This window comes from Trichomycterus rosablanca, chromosome 3 (assembly GCF_030014385.1).
Source record: "Trichomycterus rosablanca isolate fTriRos1 chromosome 3, fTriRos1.hap1, whole genome shotgun sequence".
Lineage (NCBI taxonomy): Eukaryota > Metazoa > Chordata > Actinopteri > Siluriformes > Trichomycteridae > Trichomycterus > Trichomycterus rosablanca.
In genome coordinates this window covers 45,081,076-45,104,127 of record NC_085990.1, presented here as the reverse complement: position 1 = coordinate 45,104,127, position 23,052 = coordinate 45,081,076, and the positions used below count along the sequence as shown (strand labels likewise).

Here is a 23,052-nt window from a genome sequence, read left to right as displayed (position 1 = left end):
CAGCAAATAGAGTAAATAAAATAGAGTAGAATAAAATAAAAATTAGAAAATTAGAAAAAATATTAGCTATGAGATGCAATTACTATTGTACATCAGTATGGTAATAACAACTATATAATAAAAAACTATTCTATATTCTATATCTACATATTCTATACAGTGGGGCCAAAAAGTATTTAGTCAGCCACTAATTGTGCAAGTTCTCCTACTTAGAAAGATGAGAGAGGTCTGTAATTTTCATCATAGGTACACTTCAACTATGAGAGACAAAATGAGAAAATAAATCCAGGAAATCACATTGTAGGATTTTTAAAGAATTTATTTGTAAATTATGGTGGAAAATAAGTATTTGGTCACCCACAAACAAGCAAGATTTCTGGCTCTCACAGACCTGTAACTTCTTCTTTAAGAAGCTCTTCTGTCCTCCACTCATTACCTGTATTAATGGCACCTGTTTTACCTCGTTATCTGTATAAAAGACACCTGTCCACAGCCTCAAACAGTCAGACGCCAAACTCAACCATGGCCAAGACCAAAGAGCTGTCGAAGGACACTTGGAAGAAAATTGTAGACCTGCACCAGGCTGGGAAGAGTGAATCTACAACAGGCAAGCAGGTTGGTGTGAATAAATCAACTGTGGGAGCAATTGTAAGAAAATGGAAGACATACAAGACCATTAATAATCTCCCTCGATCTGGGGCCCCACGCAAGATCTCATCCCGTGGGGTCAAAATGATCATGAGAACGGTGAGCAAAAATCCCAGAACTACACGGAGGGACCTGATGAATGACCTGCAGAGAGCTGGGACCAAAGTAACAAAGGCTACCATCAGTAACACACTACGCCGAGAGGGACTCAAATCCTGCAGTGCCAGGCGTGTCCCCCTGCTTAAGCCAGTACATGTCCAGGCCCGTCTGAAGTTTGCCAGAGAGCATATGGATGATCCAGAAGAGGATTGGGAGAATATCATGTGGTCAGATGAAACCAAAATGGAACTTTTTGGTAAAAACTCAACTCGTCGTGTTTGGAGGAAGAAGAATGCTGAGTTGCATCCCAAGAACACCATACCTACTGTGAAGCATGGGGGTGGAAACATCATGCTTTGGGGCTGTTTTTCTGCAAAGGGGACAGGACGACTGATCCGTGTTAAGGGAAGAATGAACGGGGCCATGAATCGTGAGATTTTAAGCCAAAACCTCCTTCCATCAGTGACAGCATTGAAGATGGAACGTGGCTGGGTCTTCCAGCATGACAATGATCCCAAACACACCGCTCGGGCAACGAAGGAGTGGCTCCATAAAAAGCATTTCAAGGTCCTGGAGTGGCCTAGCCAGTCTCCAGACCTCAACTCCATAGAAAATTTGTGGAGGGAGTTGAAAGTCCGTGTTGCCCAGCGACAGCCCCAAAACATCACTGCTCTAGAGGAGATCTGCATGGAGGAATGGGCCAAAATACCAGCTACAGTGTGTGCAAACCTGGTGAAGACTTACAGGAATTGTTTTACCTCTGTCATTGCCAACAAAGGTTATGTTACAAAGTATTGAGTTGAACTTTTGTTATTGACCAAATACTTATTTTCCACCATAATTTACAAATAAATTCTTTAAAAATCCTACAATGTGATTTCCTGGATTTATTTTCTCATTTTGTCTCTCATAGTTGAAGTGTACCTATGATGAAAATTACAGACCTCTCTCATCTTTCTAAGTAGGAGAACCTGCACAATCAGTGGCTGACTAAATACTTTTTGGCTCCACTGTATGTCCAGTGCAGGAAAAAAAGGGTGGGGGATCTTGAGTTATTGTAGGGGGGGGGGGGGGGGGGGGGGGTAGCTCGTCAGTGTGAGGACAGCCTGTGTATTCTGCTATTGTTATACAGTCTGATGGCAGTTGGCACAAAAGAACGTCTGAAACGCTCTGGGTTTTCGTGAATTTACAACCAAATAATAATACTATGAATGTAGCCATAGCCATACACAATCAGTGCTGTATTGTAAATACATATCTAGTGATGGGAGTATCATAGCAAATTACATGTCATAAGTAGATATTTTTTTCTTTATGGGCAAGGATTTTTTTAGTGACATTAGGGCAGTTACTAATTACCTGTCATATTATCAGCCCAGTTTTTGATTAAGGGCCAATTTTACTGCACAAATCACCAAAACATTTGGTATCAGGTAAGCAAGGCTTTGCTTTCTGCATTAGTCAAGCTTCTCCTGTCCTCTTTTACATGACATACTGGAAAGACTCATGAAGATGAAACCTGGCAACCACTAAATTGTGTTTCACCTCACTATCCAAAGTGGCTTACAGTACTGTGACAGTATACTGTCTAAGCAATTGAGGGTTAAGGGTCTTGCTCAAGGGCTCAGCAGTGACAACCTGGCAGTGGTGGGGCTTAAACCAGAGCTGTTCACAACTCACAAAATACGAGTCTGAGTTAAGTCACAAGTCTTTAGGCTAGAGTCCAAGTCAAGTCACGAGTCAATATAATATACACAAAACATATATTGGAAATGTAGCGTAGAAATAAACAAATAATATGTAAGTTCAGATAAAAAACAACAACAAATTGGCGACTGTATTTTGTCGTTTTACTTAGTGCTTTTACTTTCCTAGTCATTGTGCAAGTGAATGTAATTTCCGTGACAAGATGGTACCAGTTAAAAGCTTAAACTAATATGTTTTGTTTTCGTTGCAAAACAGAAGCGTGCGATAAATCACGGCACAGCGGCCAAAATCCAAAAAAATCATAACCACTGCTTACCTTAGCTTATGTTTTTCCAGATGTTATTACATTTATAAGCATGTGTCCCATTAGGAATATAATCTGTTATTTTGTAAATGTGCTTATAATTAAAAACCTTCAAACTTTTCCCGGTTGTGAAGTAAAACACGAATTCGTTAGAAAGCCAATCAGACGTTTCATTGACACATCATCTGTGTAACGGAAACTGAATAAATGCAGATAACAGCATTTCTTACTAAAAATTAAAATCAGAAGGTCTGATTGGGTCAGAAAGTCTTTCAACCATTAGTGCCAATTCTGTAGGAGTGATCCATTCACCTCAGTTGTTCCTGTGAAGTGCACTACGTAGGGTATTCCAACATTTTAAGTGAGATTCCAATCAAAAGGTAATGAAAATGTTCAAACTGTGTAGGGAGTAGGGAGTGGCACTTCATGACTACGCTGGAAGCTGACTGTAACATTTACCCATTGCGTGCGTTGCGGGTTAAGACGGCCGGAGCGTTATTAGAGAGCAGAAAATGACACGATAGGGACTCTTGTTGTTTATGAGTCATTTTTTTGCGAGTCATGAGTCGAGTAATTTGAGTCAAGTCTGAAGTTGCTGTGTGTGCGACTTACGTGCGACTCAGACTCGAGTCCCCATCTCTGGCTTAAACCAGTGACTTTTTTTATACTAGTCCAGTACCTTAACCACTAGGCTACATCTGCACATCTGTCATGTCCTGTTAATTTGCACTTAATAGCAAAGGAGAATCTCCCCCAATGTTTTATGCATCTTGCAGGAAGCATGTGTTAACCCTCCCCTTCCATTTAGTTGTTGTTCTTTGATAAAGGAGACTCAGTTGTACACAGTATGCAGCAGTGACAGAATTAGGAAAAAATGAACTTCGGCAGAGTTTGAATAGTTGGTAGCAGGAGACCAGCTGCTACTAAGACGTAACAGTTTTACCCCGCACATATTTTCCCTGCAAATGTACAGTAATGTGATCCGACATTGTCCGCTCGAAGGCGTAGACAGATGCTGACAGAAAGACTGACATGCCCTTTTCCTGTCTCCATCTCTTTCCACAGAGCCCATGCGAGCCCTGCGTGGATTAAGGGCTTCAGAGATCCAGGCCCGGCAGTTGACATTGCAGTGGGAACCTCTTGCCTTTAACCTGACGCGCTGCTACACATACTCAGTTTCGCTGTGCTACCGCTACGCCATAGCAGGAGGCGCGGGAGCCGGCGGGCACAACACCACCATCAGAGAATGCCTGGCAGTCGAGCGCAACATGTCCCGATTCACCCTGCGAGACCTGCCGCCCTACCACACAATCCATGTGCGCCTGGCTCTCGCCAACACCGAAGGCAAGAAGGAGGGGAAGGAGGTCACTTTCCAGACGGAGGAGGACAGTGAGTAATTCTGCTATCGTTGGAAGGATTGATTGGCTAGGTGTTTGATTTATTATGCCTTGTGTACAGTAACTAAAACATACATATTCATTAAAGTTTCCTGTGGTTTAAGCGAGGTTGTGTTTAGTCGGCAGTCTGTCTGCTCTTCATTCATCTCCTGATACGTGTTTAAAGATCGCACCAGTTAAAACAGTTCTCTTTGATCCAGTCAGCATTAAACAGAGAAATTTTTTATTGATGTGAGATATTAATTATTCTCAAAACAGTTCAGAGAAGAATAGAAGGTAAAGATATGTGTGCTTTTATCTGTATTATAGCAAGATGCTGAGTCTTAGACAAAAGATCAATTTTTTCATATGGGAAAAATTACATTAAAATGTGTGTATGAGAGAGAGAGAGAGAGAGAGAGAGAGAGAGAGAGAGAGAGAGAAGCTACAGTTCTACAGTTATCAACAGTTTCCAAAGTCAATCAGCAATTCTTTTTTTATAGCCTGTCACAGCAAAAAAAAAAAAATATGCTGTGGTACGGGGTGAGTTACAACCCCAAATCAGAAAAAGTTGGGACAGTATGGAAAATGCAACTAAAATAAAAACACAGTGTTCCTTACATTTACTTTGACTTTTATTTGATTGCAGACAGTTTGAACCTGAGATATTTCATGTTATGTCTGGCCAACTTCTTTTCATTTGTTAATATACCTCCATTCCTGCATTTCAGGCCAGCAACACATTCCAGAAAAAGTTGAGATGTGGGCAATTTAGGGCTAGTAATGAGGATTTTTTCAGTAACGGGTATTGTAATCATGGTTTGGAACAGAAGCAGCATCCAGGAAAGGCTGAGTCTTTCATAAGCAAAGATGATCATAGGATCTCCAGTTTGTCAACAAATGTGTGAGAAAATGATTAAAATGTTTAAAAACAATGAACCTCAAAGAAAGATTGGAAGGGATTTACATATTTCTCCCTCTACAGTGCATAATATCATTAAATGATTAAAAAAATCGGGAGGAATTTTAGTGCGTAAAGGCCAAGAGCGCAAGCTTAAGCTGAACACCCGTGATCTTTGATCCCTCAGACGACACTGCATCAAGAACCACCACTCAACAATAGCTGATATAACCACATGGGTGAGGGATGACTTTGGCAAACCTTTGTCAAGCACTTACAGAGTTACATGCACAAATGCCACTTAAAACTTTACTGTGTAAAAAAAGAAGCCTTATGTTAACCATGTCCAGAAGTGACGTCGACTTATTTGGGTCTCTGAGGCATCTAGGATGGACCATCACACAGTGTATTGTGGTCGGGGGAATCAGTATTTCAGATTTTTTTTTTTAAAGTAATGGACGCTCTGTACTCTGTATCAAAGAAGCAATGGCTTCTAGACTGTTCTAGACTGTTATCAGCAACAAATCCAAAAGTCAGGGTCTGTCATGGTATGGGGTCGTGTCAGTGCCCTTGGTAAAGGTCAACATATGCTGCCTTCAAGACGTCATCTTTTCCAGGGACGTTCATGCATTACACTGGCATGGCTCAAAAAGAGGAGAGTAGGGGTACTGAATTGGCCTGCCTGCAGTCCTGACCTGTAAAAATCAGACATTGACAACCTTGTATTGTTGCATACTTTTAAGACATTTTTGCAGAAAGAATGGGACAAAATTATACTTGAAATCATCGCTCTGGATCCTCGGTGCCAAAACATCTTAACAGTGTTAATGAGTTAATGCTAATGCTAATAAACTAATTAAGGAGCTTTGTGATCAGCCATAAGTGCTGCATTGTGTGTCTGTCAGCACCTTTATGCTACAATTTGTGGCAGCTCTGTGTACATAAGCACCGCTCCGCCTCACGCTTCCAAAGCGTAATTACTTCCATTCACAGTAGAGTAGCCCTGTCCCGTGATGAGGAATTCTTCACAGGCTAGCTCGTTTAGCTCAGCTTATAGGCTCGGTGGCTCGATCATGTCTTTCATGCTGTTTAAAATAGTGTATAATCGTTCATTTGCTGCGTCTCTGGGATGTCTGGGATTCATTGTTGTTCAGGCTGTGCAGAGATGTGAGAGATCCACATCAGTCAGAATTATGGGTCCTTTTACTTTCTACTGACTCTGACTCTATTGTCGTGTCATAATTTACATGCCGCTTTCTTCTTCTTGGTTTGACAGCCTTTTTTATTTCATTTATTTATTGAATTTATTTAAAGTTGAAATGCTGCTATTGTTAAGAGTGTGGGATAAATCAATATGCAACACCCTTTTCATAAAGAAACAATAATAAAGTTCATTCCAAAGAGGTAAACAGCCAGGTTTACTTTTGTTATTGTAAATGTGAAATATCTACTAGCAAAAAGAGTTCAGCCATAATTTGGTTAAAGAATAATGGTCTGCGCTGCTCAGGTGGCGCAGCGGTAAAAACAAAAGCTGGAACACCAGAGCTGAGATCTCAAATACATCGAGTCTCAGCTCTTCCTGCTGGCTGGGCTAAGCAGCCACATGAGCAACAAATGGGATATTAAAGCCGGAAAGGGACTCTCTCATAACTAATGCAATTACGACCTCTGCTGGCTGATTGATGGCACCTGCACAGAGATGGGAAAAGAGTGCTGTCAGGGTGTGTCTCTCCTTACACAGTGCTGATCCGCATTGCACTCGTCAAAGTGTGGGTGAAAAAATGCATACGGCTGCTGCCCACATGTCGGAGGGGTCGTGGGTTAGCTTCGTTCTCCTTAATCAGAGCAGGGATCGGCATTGTTGGAGAGGAAGCATGACGCAATCGGGCAATTGCACGTGCTAAAAGGGAGAAAAAGGGGAGATAATGCATAAACAAAATATAACATAAATAAATGAATAAAATAATGGTCTGCCGGGTTTTTTTATGATTTAAACCTGTTTTCATGGTTCCATATTGACTTCATAAAAACATCTGCTGTTTAAAAGAAATTAGGCTCCTTAATTTTGGTACTTTTAGTACATTTGCAGCATTTAGCAGATGCTTTTACCCAAAGCGACTTACAATTATGACCTAATACGAGTCATATTTGAGCAATTGAGGGTTATGGACTTTGTTTAGTGGCCCAACAGTGGCAACTTGGAGGTTAATGTACTGGACTAGTATTCAAACGATTGCCGGTTCAGTCCCTTTCACCACCAAGCTACTACTGCTTTAATACATTTATAGAAAAGAATAACATATACAACCCCAAATCAGAAAAAGTTACTTTGACTTTTATTTGATTGCAGACAGGATGAACCTGAGATATGTCATGTTTTATCTGCTTAACTTCATTTCATTGATTAATAAACATCCATTCCTGCATTTCAGGCCTGCAACACATTCCAAAAAAAGTTAGGACAGTAAAGCATTTACCACTTTGTAATGTTGCCATTCCTTTTCACCACACTTAAAAGACGTTTTGGCACCGAGGAGACCAAGTGATTTAGTGTTTCAGCTTTTATTTTGTCTCATTCTTCCTGCAAACATTGTCTTGTTGAAAAATGCATGGACGTCCTGGAAAAGATGGCGTCTTGAAGGCAGCATATGTTGCTCTAAGATCTCAATGTAATTTTCTGCATTAATGCTGCCATAAGGTGTAAATGACCTTTGCCAAGGGCACTGACACAGCCCCATACCATGACACACCCTGGCCTTTGGACTTGTTGCTGAAACAGTCTGGATGGTCCGTCTGGTCTTTGGTCCGGAGCACACTGCATCCATTTTTTTTCCAAAAAAGACCTGGAATGCTGATTCATCTGACCACAATACACATTTCCACTGTGTGATGGTCCATCCTAGATGCCTCCGAGCCCAGAGAAGTCGACGCCACTTCTGGACATGGTTAACATAAGGCTTCTTTTTTTTGCACAGTGAAGTTTTAGTGGCATTTGTGCATGTAACTCTGTATTGTAGTGCTTGACAAAGGTTTGCCAAAGTAATCCCTCACCCATGTGGTTATATCAGCTATAGTTGAGTGGCGGTTCTTGATGCAGTGCCATCTGAGGGATCGAAGATCACAGGCGTTCAGCTTAAGCTTGGGCCCCTGGCCTTTACGCACTGAAATTCCTCCCGATTTTTTTAATCGTTTATTGATATTATGCACTGTAGAGGGAGAAATATGCAAATCTCTTCCAATCTTTCTTTGAGGTTCATTGTTTTTAAACATTTCAATCATTTTAGCAGATTAATTCTTTCTTTTAAATAGGAGGCTGTTGGCTCTGTGGTAGTCTGTGTCTGCCCCATTTACATGTTTCATGGATGTTACTATTTGAATTTACCACAGTGATATTTTATTGTTAATGATTTTTGGCTAAATGTACACCGATTTTGTTGCCAAAACAGTCCTGCAACTGCGATTCACTGTGTATTCTGACACCTTACTCATAGAACCAGCATTAACCTCTTCAGCAATTTGAGCTACAGTAGTTTGTCTGTTGGATCGGACCACACAGGCCAGCCTTCGCTCCCCACGGGCATCATTGAGCCTTGGCCACCCATGACCCTGTCACTGGTTTACCACTGTTCCTTCCTTGGACCACTTTTGATAGATACTGACCACTGCAGACCGGGAACACCGCACAAGAGCTGCAGTTTTGGAGATGCTCTGACCCAGTCGTCTCGCCATCACAATTTGGTCCCTGTCAAACTCGCTCAAATCCTTACAGTTGCCCATTTTTCCTGCTTCTAACACATCAACTTTGAGGATAAAATGTTCACTTGCTGCCTAGTATATCCCACCCACTAACAGGTGCAGCGATGAAGAGATAATCAGTGTTATTCAGCTCACCTGTCGGTAGTCATAATGTTATGCTTGGTCAGTGTATCATCCTGATCCTAGTACAATCTGCATGTACAAGTTGATTCTAACAATCAACTTGTTTAACCTGGGTCTAGGGTTTTATTCTTTAAGTGATTGTATAATGATTTTAAAAACAAAGTCCCTGTTTTAAAAACTAATGTTTTACCAAAATATACACACAAGTCCTATTAAAGTCCAGTATTGCTTAATATTAGTGTTTGTAGTGATCAGTACAATGATAATAAGAAGTAATTTACATATGTGCTTGAGAATCTAATATATCTAAGATATTTAAACTGTGTAACTGCTCTTTAAGCAAGAAAACCTCCTTGACGATCAGTTCTGTCTCCTAACCACTAAGACTAACAGCTTCGTTACCCAGCTCAGGGACTAGTAACACTTCTTAGCTTCAGGCCTAATAAGAAATTTACTGATGAGATGTTTTCAAGCTCTTAAACGTTTTTTTTTACTTGTTTACCATAGTCCCTGGAGGAATTGCCCCAGAGTCGCTGACTTTCACCCCTCTGGATGACATGGTCTTCCTCAAGTGGGAGGAGCCTGTGGAACCCAACGGTATCATCACACAATATGAGGTATCTGCTTTACTTCTTCATCACCATTGATTCATTTGCCTCTTAGTGTTAAATGCAGCTTTTGATGTAACATTTAGAGTCAGGAGCATGTGTTTGCAGGGCTGTGGTTATTTGTGTACATGTGTTTAATTATTATTATTATTATTATTATTATTATTAGTGGTAGTAGTATTATTAGTGGTATTATTATTATTATTAGTGGTGGTAGTAGTAGTAGAAGTATTATTGTTATTGATATTATTATTATTATTATTATTAGTGGTAGTAGTAGTAGAAGTGTTATTATTATTATTATTATTATTATTATTATGATTATTATGATTATTATTATGATTATTATTATGATTATTATTATTATTAGTGGTAGTAGTACACATTATTATTATTATTATTACTATTATTAATAATAATAATAATAATAATAATACTACTACTACTACTACTACTAATAATAATAATAATAATAATAATCATCATCATCATCATAATCATAATAATCATAATTGTAACTCTTAAAATAAAAGAACAATGAAGAATGGATAATGAAGAACAAAGAATATGCTTTCTTTGCATACCCCAGCTTGTTTGGAAGATGGGGTCAAAGCATAAGGGCCCTACAGTGGCTTCATAGCAGAGCCTGGATTTTAACCAACAATCTTCCAACTGATAGCCCAAATCTATACCCACAAGACCACCACTGTCCAAATATAAAAGTCAATAAATTGAAAGTCATCAATATGTATACTTTACATTTGTTAAAAAGTTAATTTCAGTCTTAACACACCTGAGAATCCTAAACATGTCTTAGAGCAAACTCTGAGTAGACTGTCATATGCCTTTTACACAACACTGGCTTCTATCTTGTCATTCCTCCATAAAGTTCTGATTAATGGAGTGCTTCAGAGATGGTTGTCCATCCAACAGGTTTCCCATCTCCACCCAGGACCTTTGGAGCTCTTTCAGACTAGTGTGTTCTCTCTTACTTCCCTGGATACCCAACTCTAGGAAGGTTCACAGTTCTGCCAACCTTATTTCATTTGAAAATGATTGAGGCCACCGTGGTCCTGAGAACACCCAAAGCCTTAGTTATTGTTTTATATCCTTGACCTGATCTATGCCTTGCCACAGTTTAATTGCAGAGATTTACAGTTTCTTGGGCTTCATGATTTCTTTTTTATTATTGTCCTGACAGTGCAGTATATATTGTGGGCCCTTCTAGACCCAGGTGTGTGCCTTTCCAAAAAATGTACACCAACCAGGCATAACATTATGACAACTGACAGGTGAAGTAAATAACACTGATTATCTCCTCATCACAGCACCTGTTAGTGGGTGGGATATATTAGGCAGCAAGTGAACATTTTGTCCTCAAAGTTGATGTGTTAGAAGCAGGAAAAATAAGAATTTGAGCGAGTTTGACGAGGGCCAAATTGTGATGGCTAGACGACTGGGTCAGAGCATCTCCAAAACTGCAGTTCTTGTGGGGTGTTCCCGGTCTGCAGTGGTCAGTAACTATCAAAAGTGGTCCAAGTTAGAAACAGTGGTAAACCGGCGACAGGGTCATGGGCGGCCAAGGCTCATTATTGCACGTGGGGAGCGAAGGAATGGTTTGAGGAGCACAACAACAAGTTTGAGGTGGTGTCTCAATCCAATCGAGCATCTGTGGGATGTGCTGGACAAACAAGTCCGATCCATGGAGACCCCACCTCGCAACTTACAGGAGTTAAAGGATCTGCTGCTAACATCTTGGTGCCAGATACCACAGCACACCTTCAGGGGTCTAGTGGAGTCCATGCCTTGATGGGTCAGGGCTGTTTTGGCAGCAAAAGGGGGACCAACACAGTATTAGTATTAGGATAACATAATGTTATGCCTTATCAGTGTATATAAACAACACAAGCACTAATAACACAGTATAGAAAGGATTTGGAATGCACAGTGGACTCAAAAAGTATTCACACCCAGTTACTTTGTTGCCTTGTGTTGTGGATTTGATTTTGAGTGGATGAAATGGCTATCTTAATAGAATTCAGGACAAGAAACTGTCTATGTGTCTCTATGATCAAATTATGGCAAGGCGTAGATCATGGCAATTATATAAAACCATAGCGGTGGTCCACAAACGTTTGGTCATATAGTGTCTGTGTGTGTCTTTATATTCAGGTCTCTGTTGGGAAAGATAATGTGGGTGGTCTGGACTTTTCACCCTTGCCTCAGGCTTTAAGCCACTAATATAATATTCCCTCTGCAGTCATGCATAAATTTAAATTAATATCTGAGCTCACAAGCTGCAGATTGCAGCAAATTGCTGCATAATTTATCAATAAGTTCAGTTTAAATCAATTCTCACAATTTCAGCTACTATAAGACAAAACTGTGGATGAATTTTACTGTAAATCAGTTCAGTATCTCGACTAGAGATTTAATGCCTGGTTAATACTTCTTTCTGAAAGGAATTTTAAAGCCTTTAAGTATTTGGTTTGGCACTTTGTATAGGGGGAGAGGTTCAGTTTGGAAAAGTCACTCTAATGATAGACCATCCAAACCCAGTGGGATTTAGGCGGTTGGAGAAGTGCATAGATCCACTTAGTGATCACTTTCTTAAGTCTAGTGGTTGAGGAACTGGACTAGTAATCAAAAAGTCACCGGTTCAAGCCCCAGGTTGCCACTGTTGGGCCCCTAAGCAAGGCCCTTAACCCCAGAAATTTACAGACAGTTTTTTGGGCTTAATTTTTGTCCTGACAATGCAGTATATATTGAGGGACCTTATAGGCCCAGGTGTGTGACTTTCCAAAAAATTTACACCGACCAGACATAACATTATGACCACTGACAGGTGGAGTAAATAACACTGATTATCTCTTCATCACGGCACCTGTTAGTGGGTGGGATATATTAGGCAGCAAGTGAAAATTTTATCCTCAAAGTTGATGTTAGAAGCAGGAAAAATGGACAAGCGTAATTATTTGAGAGAGTTTGACAAGGGCCAAATTGTGATGGCTAGACGACTGGGTCAGAGCATCTCCAAAACTGCAGCCCTTTAGAGTGTTCCTTGTCTGCAGTGGTCAGTATTTATCAAAAGTGGTCCAAGTAAGAAACAGTGGTAAACCGGCGACAGGGTCATGGGCGGCTAAGGCTCATTGATGCACATGGGGAGCAAAGGCTGGCGAAGGATGCACTTCTCCAACTGCTTAAACCCCATCGGGTTTGGATGTTCTATCATTAGAGTGACTGTAATTGCTTAGATTGTATACTGTCACAGTACTGTAAGTTGCTTTGGATAAAAGCATCTGCTAAATGCCGTAAATTTAAAATGTAAATGTTAAGTTCACCTATATTGTACGTACCATTTCATGGGTCACACCCACCATTCATTTTTTTTTTTTTCTATTTTTCTCCCCCAATGTTCTCCCCTAATCTAGTCGTATATAATTACCCTGATTGCGTTACGCTTCACCTTTAGCGATACAACCCTCCACTGCTGACTGAGGAGCTTCGCAACTGACATACGTCCCCTCCGACACTTGTGCAGTACCTATTTTCACCTGCATGAGGCGAGTTCATATGCGGATCAGCCTTGTGCACAGAGAGCCACACCCTGATCAGCATTATTCCCCAACTCTGCACAGGCCACATCAATCAGCCAGCAGAGGTCGTAATTGCACCAGTTATGAGAAACCTGGTCCGGCTTTTCCCACCCTGAACAACAGCTAATCGATGGCAGAGCTGAGATTCAAAATGATGTATTAGAAATCCCAGCTCTAATGTGCTAGCGTATTTTACCGCTGCGCCATCTGAGCGGCTACCCATAATGATTTAGGTTGTTGTCTCTCCTCTAGTTCATTTACTCTGTTCGAATCTGATAATTAGCTTGTTTACTAATCATCCCACATAAACCGCTTCAAGATTTGTTTGGGACTGGACCGTGAGTATCTTCTCTTAAAGGACTCAGTGTTGTTGTTTTGGTCTGCACAGTGCAATTACAGTGTTCACACCTACCCAAATGAATCTCACCAAGTGGGAAAACAAGCCAGACCAAAAAAGTGCAGGTGTAAAAACACCCTTAACTGTAGTTGCCTGACAGTCCCCACTATGCTAATAAACACTAGTTTATTTTTCTTTTTCTTTTATAAGCACTTTTTTTCTGAAGTCAGTGGTTTTGGACTTTTTATGGTAAAATCAGCATTTTACATGTGAAGCATCTCAAGGTATTTGCAGTGGAAGTTTAAGTATTGTGCATTTTGTGCAAATGTGCATTTTCATCCATTACTAATTTAATATTTACTCTTTACCTGCCCTCTTTTTATGTGCAGTAAATAACACCTAGTGTTCCAATATCCCAAGTTTTTTCAGTTATTTTTGATGAAACATTTTAAAAATGCTTCTAACAAGGCATAAACCCGGCTTTATTTTACCTTATATCTAGTTCACACTACACGATTTTTGCCATGATTTTCGCTCGCCGACTGGTCGCCACTAGATGTGGCAGCTCGGAAGTAACTTGCCGTTGGCTCGGAACTCGAAACTCGGCTCTCAATTGCTATGTGTGAACTGTTTAACAACTTGATCGGCGCTCTGTGACTGAAGAAAAATATCTAGCACGCTAAATATCTGGACCAATCGCCGACTCAAAATCCTGTAGTGTGAAAGGCATTGTGAGCAGGTTGCAAGTGGCAGCGAGTGCTTCGTCGAACTACAGCCAATCAGAATGGCAGATACGGGGTGCGGGGAAACCCGGGGGAGGAGCTGTAAATGTGTGGAACAGCGGCACAGTATAGTTTCTATCAGAATACATTGGCGCACACACAAACTTTAAAGTATTTGGTGATCTTATTGTCCACGCCAAACCATTTTTGCATTGCAAAAAAATATTTATTTACCTCCAATTCACTACTGAACAGACAATCCCTGCTGGTCGAGTAGCCAAATCCAATCAGATTCATTTATTTTTCCTACTTGCGTTTATGCTGCACATCAGCACACAAACAACTTTGCGATTCCTCTTGGTGATAGATGGTGTAGTGTGTAATTCCCTATCGCCGATCAGTCGTGTAGTGTGAAATACACAACAACTTAAGACTCCCGATTGCAAGAGATCCAGTCGTGTAGTGTGAACTGTACAGCGACCTAACAACTTGGAAAGTCGTGTAGTGTGAACTTTGCATTACTGATACAGTAGGTTCTAACTATGCCTGACAGATGCCATTGTAAATTAGAATTTCTTTCATTTAGTTAGATAATAAACACTCATATTGGGATTGGTTTAATCCTTCTTTATTAAACTTTTACCAGGGCACTGTGTATCCTCACTTGTTATAGATTTATGCCATTTAATGCAGATAATATAGAGCAGGTTTAAAGCAGAGCTGGATTCCAGGCTGGCTGTCGTTTTAGCGCCTCAGGAACAGCTCTCACTAATTGGTCCCTGGTGTGCAGCTGAAGTGTAAGCTAGAGACAATTTTAAAGGTGGTTCTTTATGTTAAAATCAATATGAAGGTGCATAGATGCATATAATGGTATCCAATGTATTTTTAACTTCAAAAGTGTTGTAGAGCAGCACATAGAAAAGAAAGATTTTTTTACTGTAATAAGTCATTTCTATTTTACTTTGTTTTATTTACATAAAGAGGGGGTCAAAAATGTATACACATTTTAATAGTTGTTATCTATAGTATTTTTTTAAGTTGAATTACAGTAGCAATGTGTAGTATGATGCTCAAAGGTGACGTATATTCATCCCTTGTTGTCTGTATTGATTTAGTATTACAACTAACTTTAATATACACCAATCAGACATAACATTAAAACCACCTCCTTGTTTCTGCACTCACTGTCCATTTTATCAGGTCCACTTACCATTTAGAAGCACTTTGTGGTTTTACAATTACTGAATATAGTCCATCGGTTTCTCTGCATGCTTTTTTAGCCCCCTTTCATGCGGTTCTTCAATGGTCAGGACTCTCCCAGGACCACCACAGAGCAGGTATTATTTGGGTGGTGGATCATTCTCAGCACTGCAGTGACACTGACATGGTGGTGCTGTGTTAGTGTGTGTTGTGCTGGTATGAGTGGATAAGACACAGCAGTGCTGATGGAGTTTTTAAACACCTTACTGTCACTGTTGGACTGAGAATAGTCCACCAACCAAAAATATCCAGCCAACAGCGCCCCGTGGGCAGCGTCCTGTAACCACTGATGAAGGTCTAGAAGATGACCAACTCAAACAGCAGCAATAGATGAGCGATCGTCTCTGACTTTACATGTACAGGTAGGAGTGTCTAATAGAGTGGACAGTGAGTGGACACGATATTTAAAAACTCCAGCAGCGCTGCTGTGTCTGATCCACTTATACCAGCACAACACACGCTAACACACCACCACCATGTCAGTGTCACTGCAGTGCTGAGAATGATCCACCACCTAAATAATACCTGCTCTGTGATGGTCCTCTAGGGGTCCTGACTATTGAAGAACAGGGTAAAAGCAGGCTAAAAAAGTATGAAATAATATAAAAAATGTATCGAAACAGACAGATTACATTCAGTAATTGTACAACTTCAAAGTGCTTCTATATGGTAAATGGAGCTGATAAAATGGACAGTGAGTGTAAAAACATTTCATATCAGCTTATTTACATGTAGCTTACATATGACAGGTTGGTTTTTGCACACTTTATTATGTTGTGTATTTAATTTAAAAAAGAATATGATTGAGAATTTACCCTGCAACATGCACCTAATTATCAGTAATACATTTTATTTTTGTATGTAAGTTAAATATTTATTATTAAGTATTTAGACACTTTGTTGTTTTGGCACTCAGGTACATCTTGTTTTTTTTTCTGAATTAGTTTTGAACTGAAATGGAATCCACCTGATCCGCAATTTAGACAAATTAAACCCTGTCAGAAGTTCACTCCCTCAGAAGGAGCCAGATGTGTCTGTAGGACACCCAGTAAGCTCTGAAGCACTGCTTAGAATTGAATTTCGGAGCGTAACATTTTGTTACTCAGTGGTGACTGAGCATAGACTGAGTGTAGATTGCTGTGCCACCCGAGCACCCATGCTGGGTCTAAAATATTTATGCAGAAACTTTTGTAGAAAATGTTTCTTTGCAACCTGGTCTTTCAATATGATTGACTACAGTTGGTGGGTTTTTCAGGCCCATATAAATAGGGTTAGTTCAAATGTACCCAATGGTATTTTGCTTAGACTGGGTGAAAAAACCTACAGTAAGTTGTCACATTTAATTAGCATCATATAGATTGAATGAGTTTGTTGCTGATTACATGTACAAAGAAAACAACAAATCTTCCTCCCTCCCTCTCTTTATCTCTCACTCACTCACTCACTTACTCACTCACTCACTCACTCACTCACTCACATACTTTCTCCTATTCCATCCCTTTCCCCCTTTGTCCCTGTTTGTTCCTTCCTTCCTTCCTTCTTTCCTTAGTTCCTTCCCTCACTCCCTTCATTCCTTTCTTCCTTCCTTACATACTTACTTAATCCCTCCCTCAATCCCTTCCTTACTTAATCCTTTTTTTCTTCCTTCCTTCCTTCCTTCCTTTCTTCCTTCCTTCCGTCCTTCCTTACTTACTTGCTTACTTCATTCCTTATGTACTTACTTAATCCCTCCCGCACTCTATTCCTTACTTAATCCCTCTTTCCTTCCTTCCTTCCTTCCTTTCTCCCTCCCTTCCTTCCTTCCTTCCTTCCTTCCTTCCTTCCTTCCTTCCTTCCTTCCTTTCTTCCTTCCTTCCGTCCTTCCTTACTTACTTGCTTACTTCATTCCTTATGTACTTACTTAATCCCTCCCGCACTCTATTCCTTACTTAATCCCTCTTTCCTTCCTTCCTTGCTTCCTTCCTTCCTTCCTTCCTTCCTCACTCCCTTCATTCCTTCCTTCCTTCCTTCCTTCCTTCCTTGCCTCCTTACTTACTTACTTAATCCTTCCTTCCTTCCTTCCTTCCTTCCTTCCTTCCTTCCTTCCTTCCTTTCTTGCTTCCTACCTTTCTTCATCTCTTCCTCACTTCCTTCCTTTCTTCCTTCCTTGCTTCCTTTCCTTCTTCCTCACTTCCTTCCTTTCTTCCTTCCTTGCTTCCTACCTTTCTTCATCTCTTCCTCACTTCCTTCCTTTCTTCCTTCCTTGCTTCCTACCTTTCTTCATCTCTTCCTCACTTCCTTCCTTTCTTCCTTCCTTTCTTCCTTCCTACCTTTCTTCATCTCTTCCTCACTTCCTTCCTTTCTTCCTTCCTTGCTTCCTACCTTTCTTCATCTCTTCCTCACTTCCTTCCTTTCTTCCTTCCTTTCTTCCTTCCTACCTTTCTTTATCTCTTCCTCACTTCCTTCCTTTCTTCCTTCCTTTCTTCCTTCCTACCTTTCTTTATCTCTTCCTCACTTCCTTCCTTTCTTCCTTCATCTCTTCCTCACTCACTCACTCATTCCCTTCCTTCCTTTCTTCCTTCCTACCTTTCTTCATCTCTTCCTCACTTCCTTCCTTTCTTCCTTCATCTCTTCCTCACTCACTCACTCACTCATTCCCTTCCTTCCTTTTCCTTTTATTTCCTTCCTCTTCCTTCTCTATTCCTTTTTTTGTTTTCTTACTTTATTTTCTTTTTCATTTCTTCCTTCACTCCTTCCTACCATCCTCTCTCTCCTCCTTTTCTTTTAGTTTTTATTTTCTTCCTTTTCTTTTTGTTTTTATTACTTACTCGCTCTCTTACTTTGTTTTGCCTATCAAATTAATAATGTATGTTGCTGACACAGCAAATTTTTTTTAAAGAATCTGTAGTAAAATTTGTTTAAAGACATGTCTCAGTCATTTAGCCACAGGAAGTTTGAGTTATTGAAATCCCGAGACTGCATTGACACATGATGCCCTCACAAGTGTTTATACAAATTTAACTTTATAACAGATGTTATAAAAACCAGGAGGAACACGAATACACAACATATCCCTGATGATTAAAGACGCTAGCTTTTTTTTATTCTCAGTAACAGTTGTGGTTCCCGACAGCCAGCATCTGCTCCTCTACCCCTCTGTTATAGAAATTTTCTTCTCACACTGTGATCACAAAAACTCCTCTCCTCTTTCCACCTTACAATTATAGTTCCTTCTCAGTCTGTCTCCGGAACATGGGTACAGCGCTGCCTCCGCCTGGCCTCTGCCAGCTGCTAAAGCATCTGAACGCTAGGCTAAAGATAATGAGTGTCTATGCCACCGATGAAATTGACTAAAGTTTTAGGTCTAAATGTCACCACTTCTATTAGGTGTTTGTCTCTTATGCAGTTTTAATGTCATGTCACTTGAGCTTATCTCTCTTTGTAAGCTTTATGCTCTTCATCGCTATGTCTGCTAGGCTCAGTAGCTCTCAATGTTGTCTTAAGGCGGTTATTAAGTGGGATTTTTGGCTTAGCATAAACTGGAGGCTGGGGCAGATTTTGTAGTGCTGGTAGCAATCTGATTCTCTCTGGAAATGAGAAAGACGGAAAGAGGGCAGATCTTTATTGGAAAAATCCTCTTTTATTGCTCTCAGATTGTGGTATTGACTACTTTTTAAGCAGAGTGGAGGCTGTCGAAGCCCACAGGTCCTCCCACAGCTATCATCTATAGCTTCTATATGGTTAGCAGAAACCTGGCTGTATATTGAGTGTGTGAAATCATCTCTGCACACTTATCAGTCACACTTGAATATTTTGTGGCTTTTTATGTTAATCCAGCACAAGCCATTGGTCTCAATCTAAGAGAACGGAGGTGAAAGGATTCAAGCTATAATTTTTTTCATTTCTGTGCTCCAGCTGCAACGCTTATCCTGCTGCACTAAATAATACTTCATCAATAATAATAATAATAATAATAATAATAATAATAATAATAATAACAATATCAACCTTTATACCGATTATGGAGAACAAAAATACAGAAATATGAAATCTCTAGTGGAAAAAATATAGAAAATAAATAAATAAATAAATTAATTAATTAATTAATTAATAATAATAATAATAATAATAATAATAACCTTTACACCATTCATGAAAAAAAAAATACAGAAGTAAAAAACATTCTAAAGTGTAATAAAAAATAAATTAATTAATTAATTAATAGTAATAATAACCTTTACATTATTTATGAAAAACAGAAATACAGAAAAAAGGAAAATAAATTAATTAATTAATTAATAATAATAATAATAATAATAATAATAATAATAATATCCTTTATATCATTTATGGAGAGCAAAAATAGAGAAATATGAATAAAGTGGAAAAATATATATTAAATAATAATAAAATTAATATTGTTATTATTTAATAAATAACAATAATAATAATAATATTAATAACAACAACAACAGTATTAATAATAACTTTTACACCATTTATGGAAAACAAAAATACAGAAGTAAAAAACATTCTGAAGTGTAATAAAAAATATGTAAAATAAATAAATAAATAAATAATAATAACCTTTACATCATTTATGAAAAACAGAAATACAGAAGTAAAAAAAACAAGTGTAATAGAAAAAAGAAAAATAAATAAATAAATTAATTAATAATAATAATAATAATAATAATAATAATAATAATAATAATAATAATCTTTATACCATTTATGGAGAGCAAAAATAGAGAAATATGAATAAAGTGGAAAATATATATATTAAATAATAATAAAATTAATAATTAATACTACTACTACTACTACTACTACTACTACTACTACTACTAATAATAATAATAATAATAACTTTTACACCATTTATGGAAAACAAAACTACAGAAGTAAAAAACATTCACAAATATGTGAAATAAATAAATTAATAATAATAATAATAATAATAATAATAAATACAGTGCGCTTCTGGGATAGATTTCTTTTTCATTAATTTACCTATTTTCAATAACTACTTTGTCCATGCCAAGGTCAGAATTGGTTCCACACCAGCAAGATAAACAATGGTTAAAGGAATGAATACTTACTGCACAGTGTACCAGTTTATTGCAGGGTACCATGCACTGATCCATTCACACTTTTGCTGTCTCAGTGAGAAGGGAAACTCAAGCACCCAGAGGAACCATATATGGATGTCAGGAAAACATGCAAAACTCACTAATTGTAACCAGTGGCAAGAATTAAATCAAGACCCTTAAAACCAATGTTGTTGTGCAGCAGCTACTGTAAATATGCACCACTGTGCCACCCTAGGGCTAAGCCTAGGGTTAAAAAATTATAAATACATATACTTTTTAATATAAGTCATTCATTTTTACTAACCGCTTTAGCCTTAGCAAGGTTGTAGTGCGCCTGGTTCCATCCAAAAGCATTAGAGATAAGACAGCATTTACTTACTCACAATAAGGTTTAATTTAGAGCAACCAGAAAACCATTTCCATATATTTTGGGGAAATGGGAAGATACAATACACTGAAAAAAACGGCAATGTGCAGTACATGCAAAACTCCTTGATTAGACAGGGTGATTGTTTCATCCTGTTGTTCACGAAATCATATGTAAGTAATTTTAGCAATATGTATGTGGGCTTCATCGTGTAAAATCATTAAGAAAAAGTGTTGGCACCACAGGGAGTATCTGGTCCTGTAAAATTGTCTTAAATGTATTGGTCTATTGTTTATTGGTCTATTTGTGAGTTTTATTGTATGGATACTAATATCAGTTCACTTCAATTATGTGGTTATCTCTGTGGTGGTTTTGTACTCTGGGGCATTGAACAGCATGATTGTGAAGTATTGTAATGTAAACTGTTCCTGTCAGTGAGTTATGACCTGTGACCACTGTTCCTTTTTGCTTCCTTGACTGTTTTCAATCTCCATGAATGGAATACATTTATAAAAATTCTATTTATTATCAATGCAGCTATTTTAAAGGTCATGTTATCTTTGGTGTCTTCATTATTTTACCCAACACTTGTCATTCTCTGCATTTGAATACCAAACACCAAATCATTTATGTTTATGTTTATGTGTTCTCCATGTTTGTCATTTTAGATTAGCTACCAGAGCATTGAGTCGTCTGATCCTGGCATTAACGTGCCAGGCCCACGACGCACCGTCTCCAAACTGAGGAATGAAACGTACCACATGTTTTCCAACTTGCACCCTGGCACCACGTACCTCATCTCTGTACGAGCTCGGACTGCCAAAGGATTCGGCCAGACAGCACTGACCGAGATCACCACCAACATCTCAGGTATGGAGTTGAAGATCCATTTTACAGAGGTCAAAGAAACTGCTATGATTGAAATAAGCTGTGTTCCAAACTGCAAAGTTATACTAAGTAGTATAACTCTGATTCTAATAAATGGGAGTAAGTAAATTGTAATTAAAACTGAAAGCATTCATTTGTTAATTGATTTATGTATTTAAAATAAAATAAAAAACTGCATAAGTGAATAGCTTAGTTAAACATTTCTTTAGGCATTATTACAAGGAATTTTGAGTTTCACCATCTACAGTCCATAACATTATTAAGGATTTAAAGGATTAATCTAGATTAATATCTATTTTTAAAGGGCTGGGCTTGACCCTTGATTCCACAGATGACACTACATTGAAAGCTACATTAATGGTTGTACATTGAGACGTGTTTGTGTAATTAATACTGTGTAACTTGCACATATGTAAGGGGTACAAATGCATTTTAGTGTGACATATCCTGCCATTTAGACAAGATCTAATTCAGGGGCACATTCAGCACGTTGAAACAGCATGGTTTCATATTAACATAGGTATAGAGTGCAGTTCCTAGACTAGGCTGCCTGCTGTCCAGATTTGGTTACAGTTGAAAACATATGGTACATTTTTAAGCACATAAAATAACCAACACCCCACACCTGCTGAAGTGTTAGATCAAAAACCACTTTTACAGTATTTGGTGTTCTTAGGTCATCAGTTCTGAAATTATTAAAAAAAAATGCTGTTACTTGATATTTTGCTAGCATTTCAGTGCTGGGTTTGAGACTTCCCGTGTTCAAATCCCAGCTCTGCTACCGGTCGGCTGGGCGCCCCCTAGCAGGCATGACTGGCTGTGCCTACAGCAGACAAAATTGGGTCAGGTTGGAAAAGACTTACATTAAAGTGACTTACATTATAGTTACAGTCTGAGCAATTGAGGTTAAGGGCCTTGCTCAAGAGCCCAACAGTGGCAACCTGGCAGTGGTGGGGTTTGAACCAGCAACCTTCTGCTTACTAGTCTAGTACCTTAACCGCTAGGCTACATCATGCCCCATGACAGGTAATGACTATTAGGTACAGTAGTGTTGTTGAAATTTCTAAACACCTTGAAACATTTTAAACACCAATTCTGGGTAGAGAATAGTCCTCAACCATACATATAACACCCCCAGCATCCAGTGGCATCCACTGATTCCCTCCTTCAGACACACAAGTCTCAGCTTGCATCTCAGCATGTCTGCGAGATATCTCACAATGGATGTCAGCTGATCATCTAAAACTCAATCCCAGCCAGACAGAGCTGTTACTTATTCCTGGAGATC

At 38.9% G+C, this 23,052-nt stretch overlaps 1 protein-coding gene across 8 annotated transcripts in view; it reads left to right on the top strand.

Moving 5' to 3' along the window:
* The window catches only part of ptprub (protein tyrosine phosphatase receptor type Ub), a 516,837-nt gene that overhangs the window by 331,268 nt on the left and 162,517 nt on the right, over nt 1–23,052 (top strand). For all 8 annotated transcript variants that reach the window (XM_062991362.1, XM_062991366.1, XM_062991365.1 and 5 more), the window contains exons 8-10: nt 3,824–4,147; nt 9,422–9,531; nt 21,545–21,746. In XM_062991362.1, the coding sequence (XP_062847432.1) occupies nt 3,824–4,147; nt 9,422–9,531; nt 21,545–21,746 (636 nt within the window). The remainder of the gene's footprint in view (nt 1–3,823; nt 4,148–9,421; nt 9,532–21,544; nt 21,747–23,052) is intronic.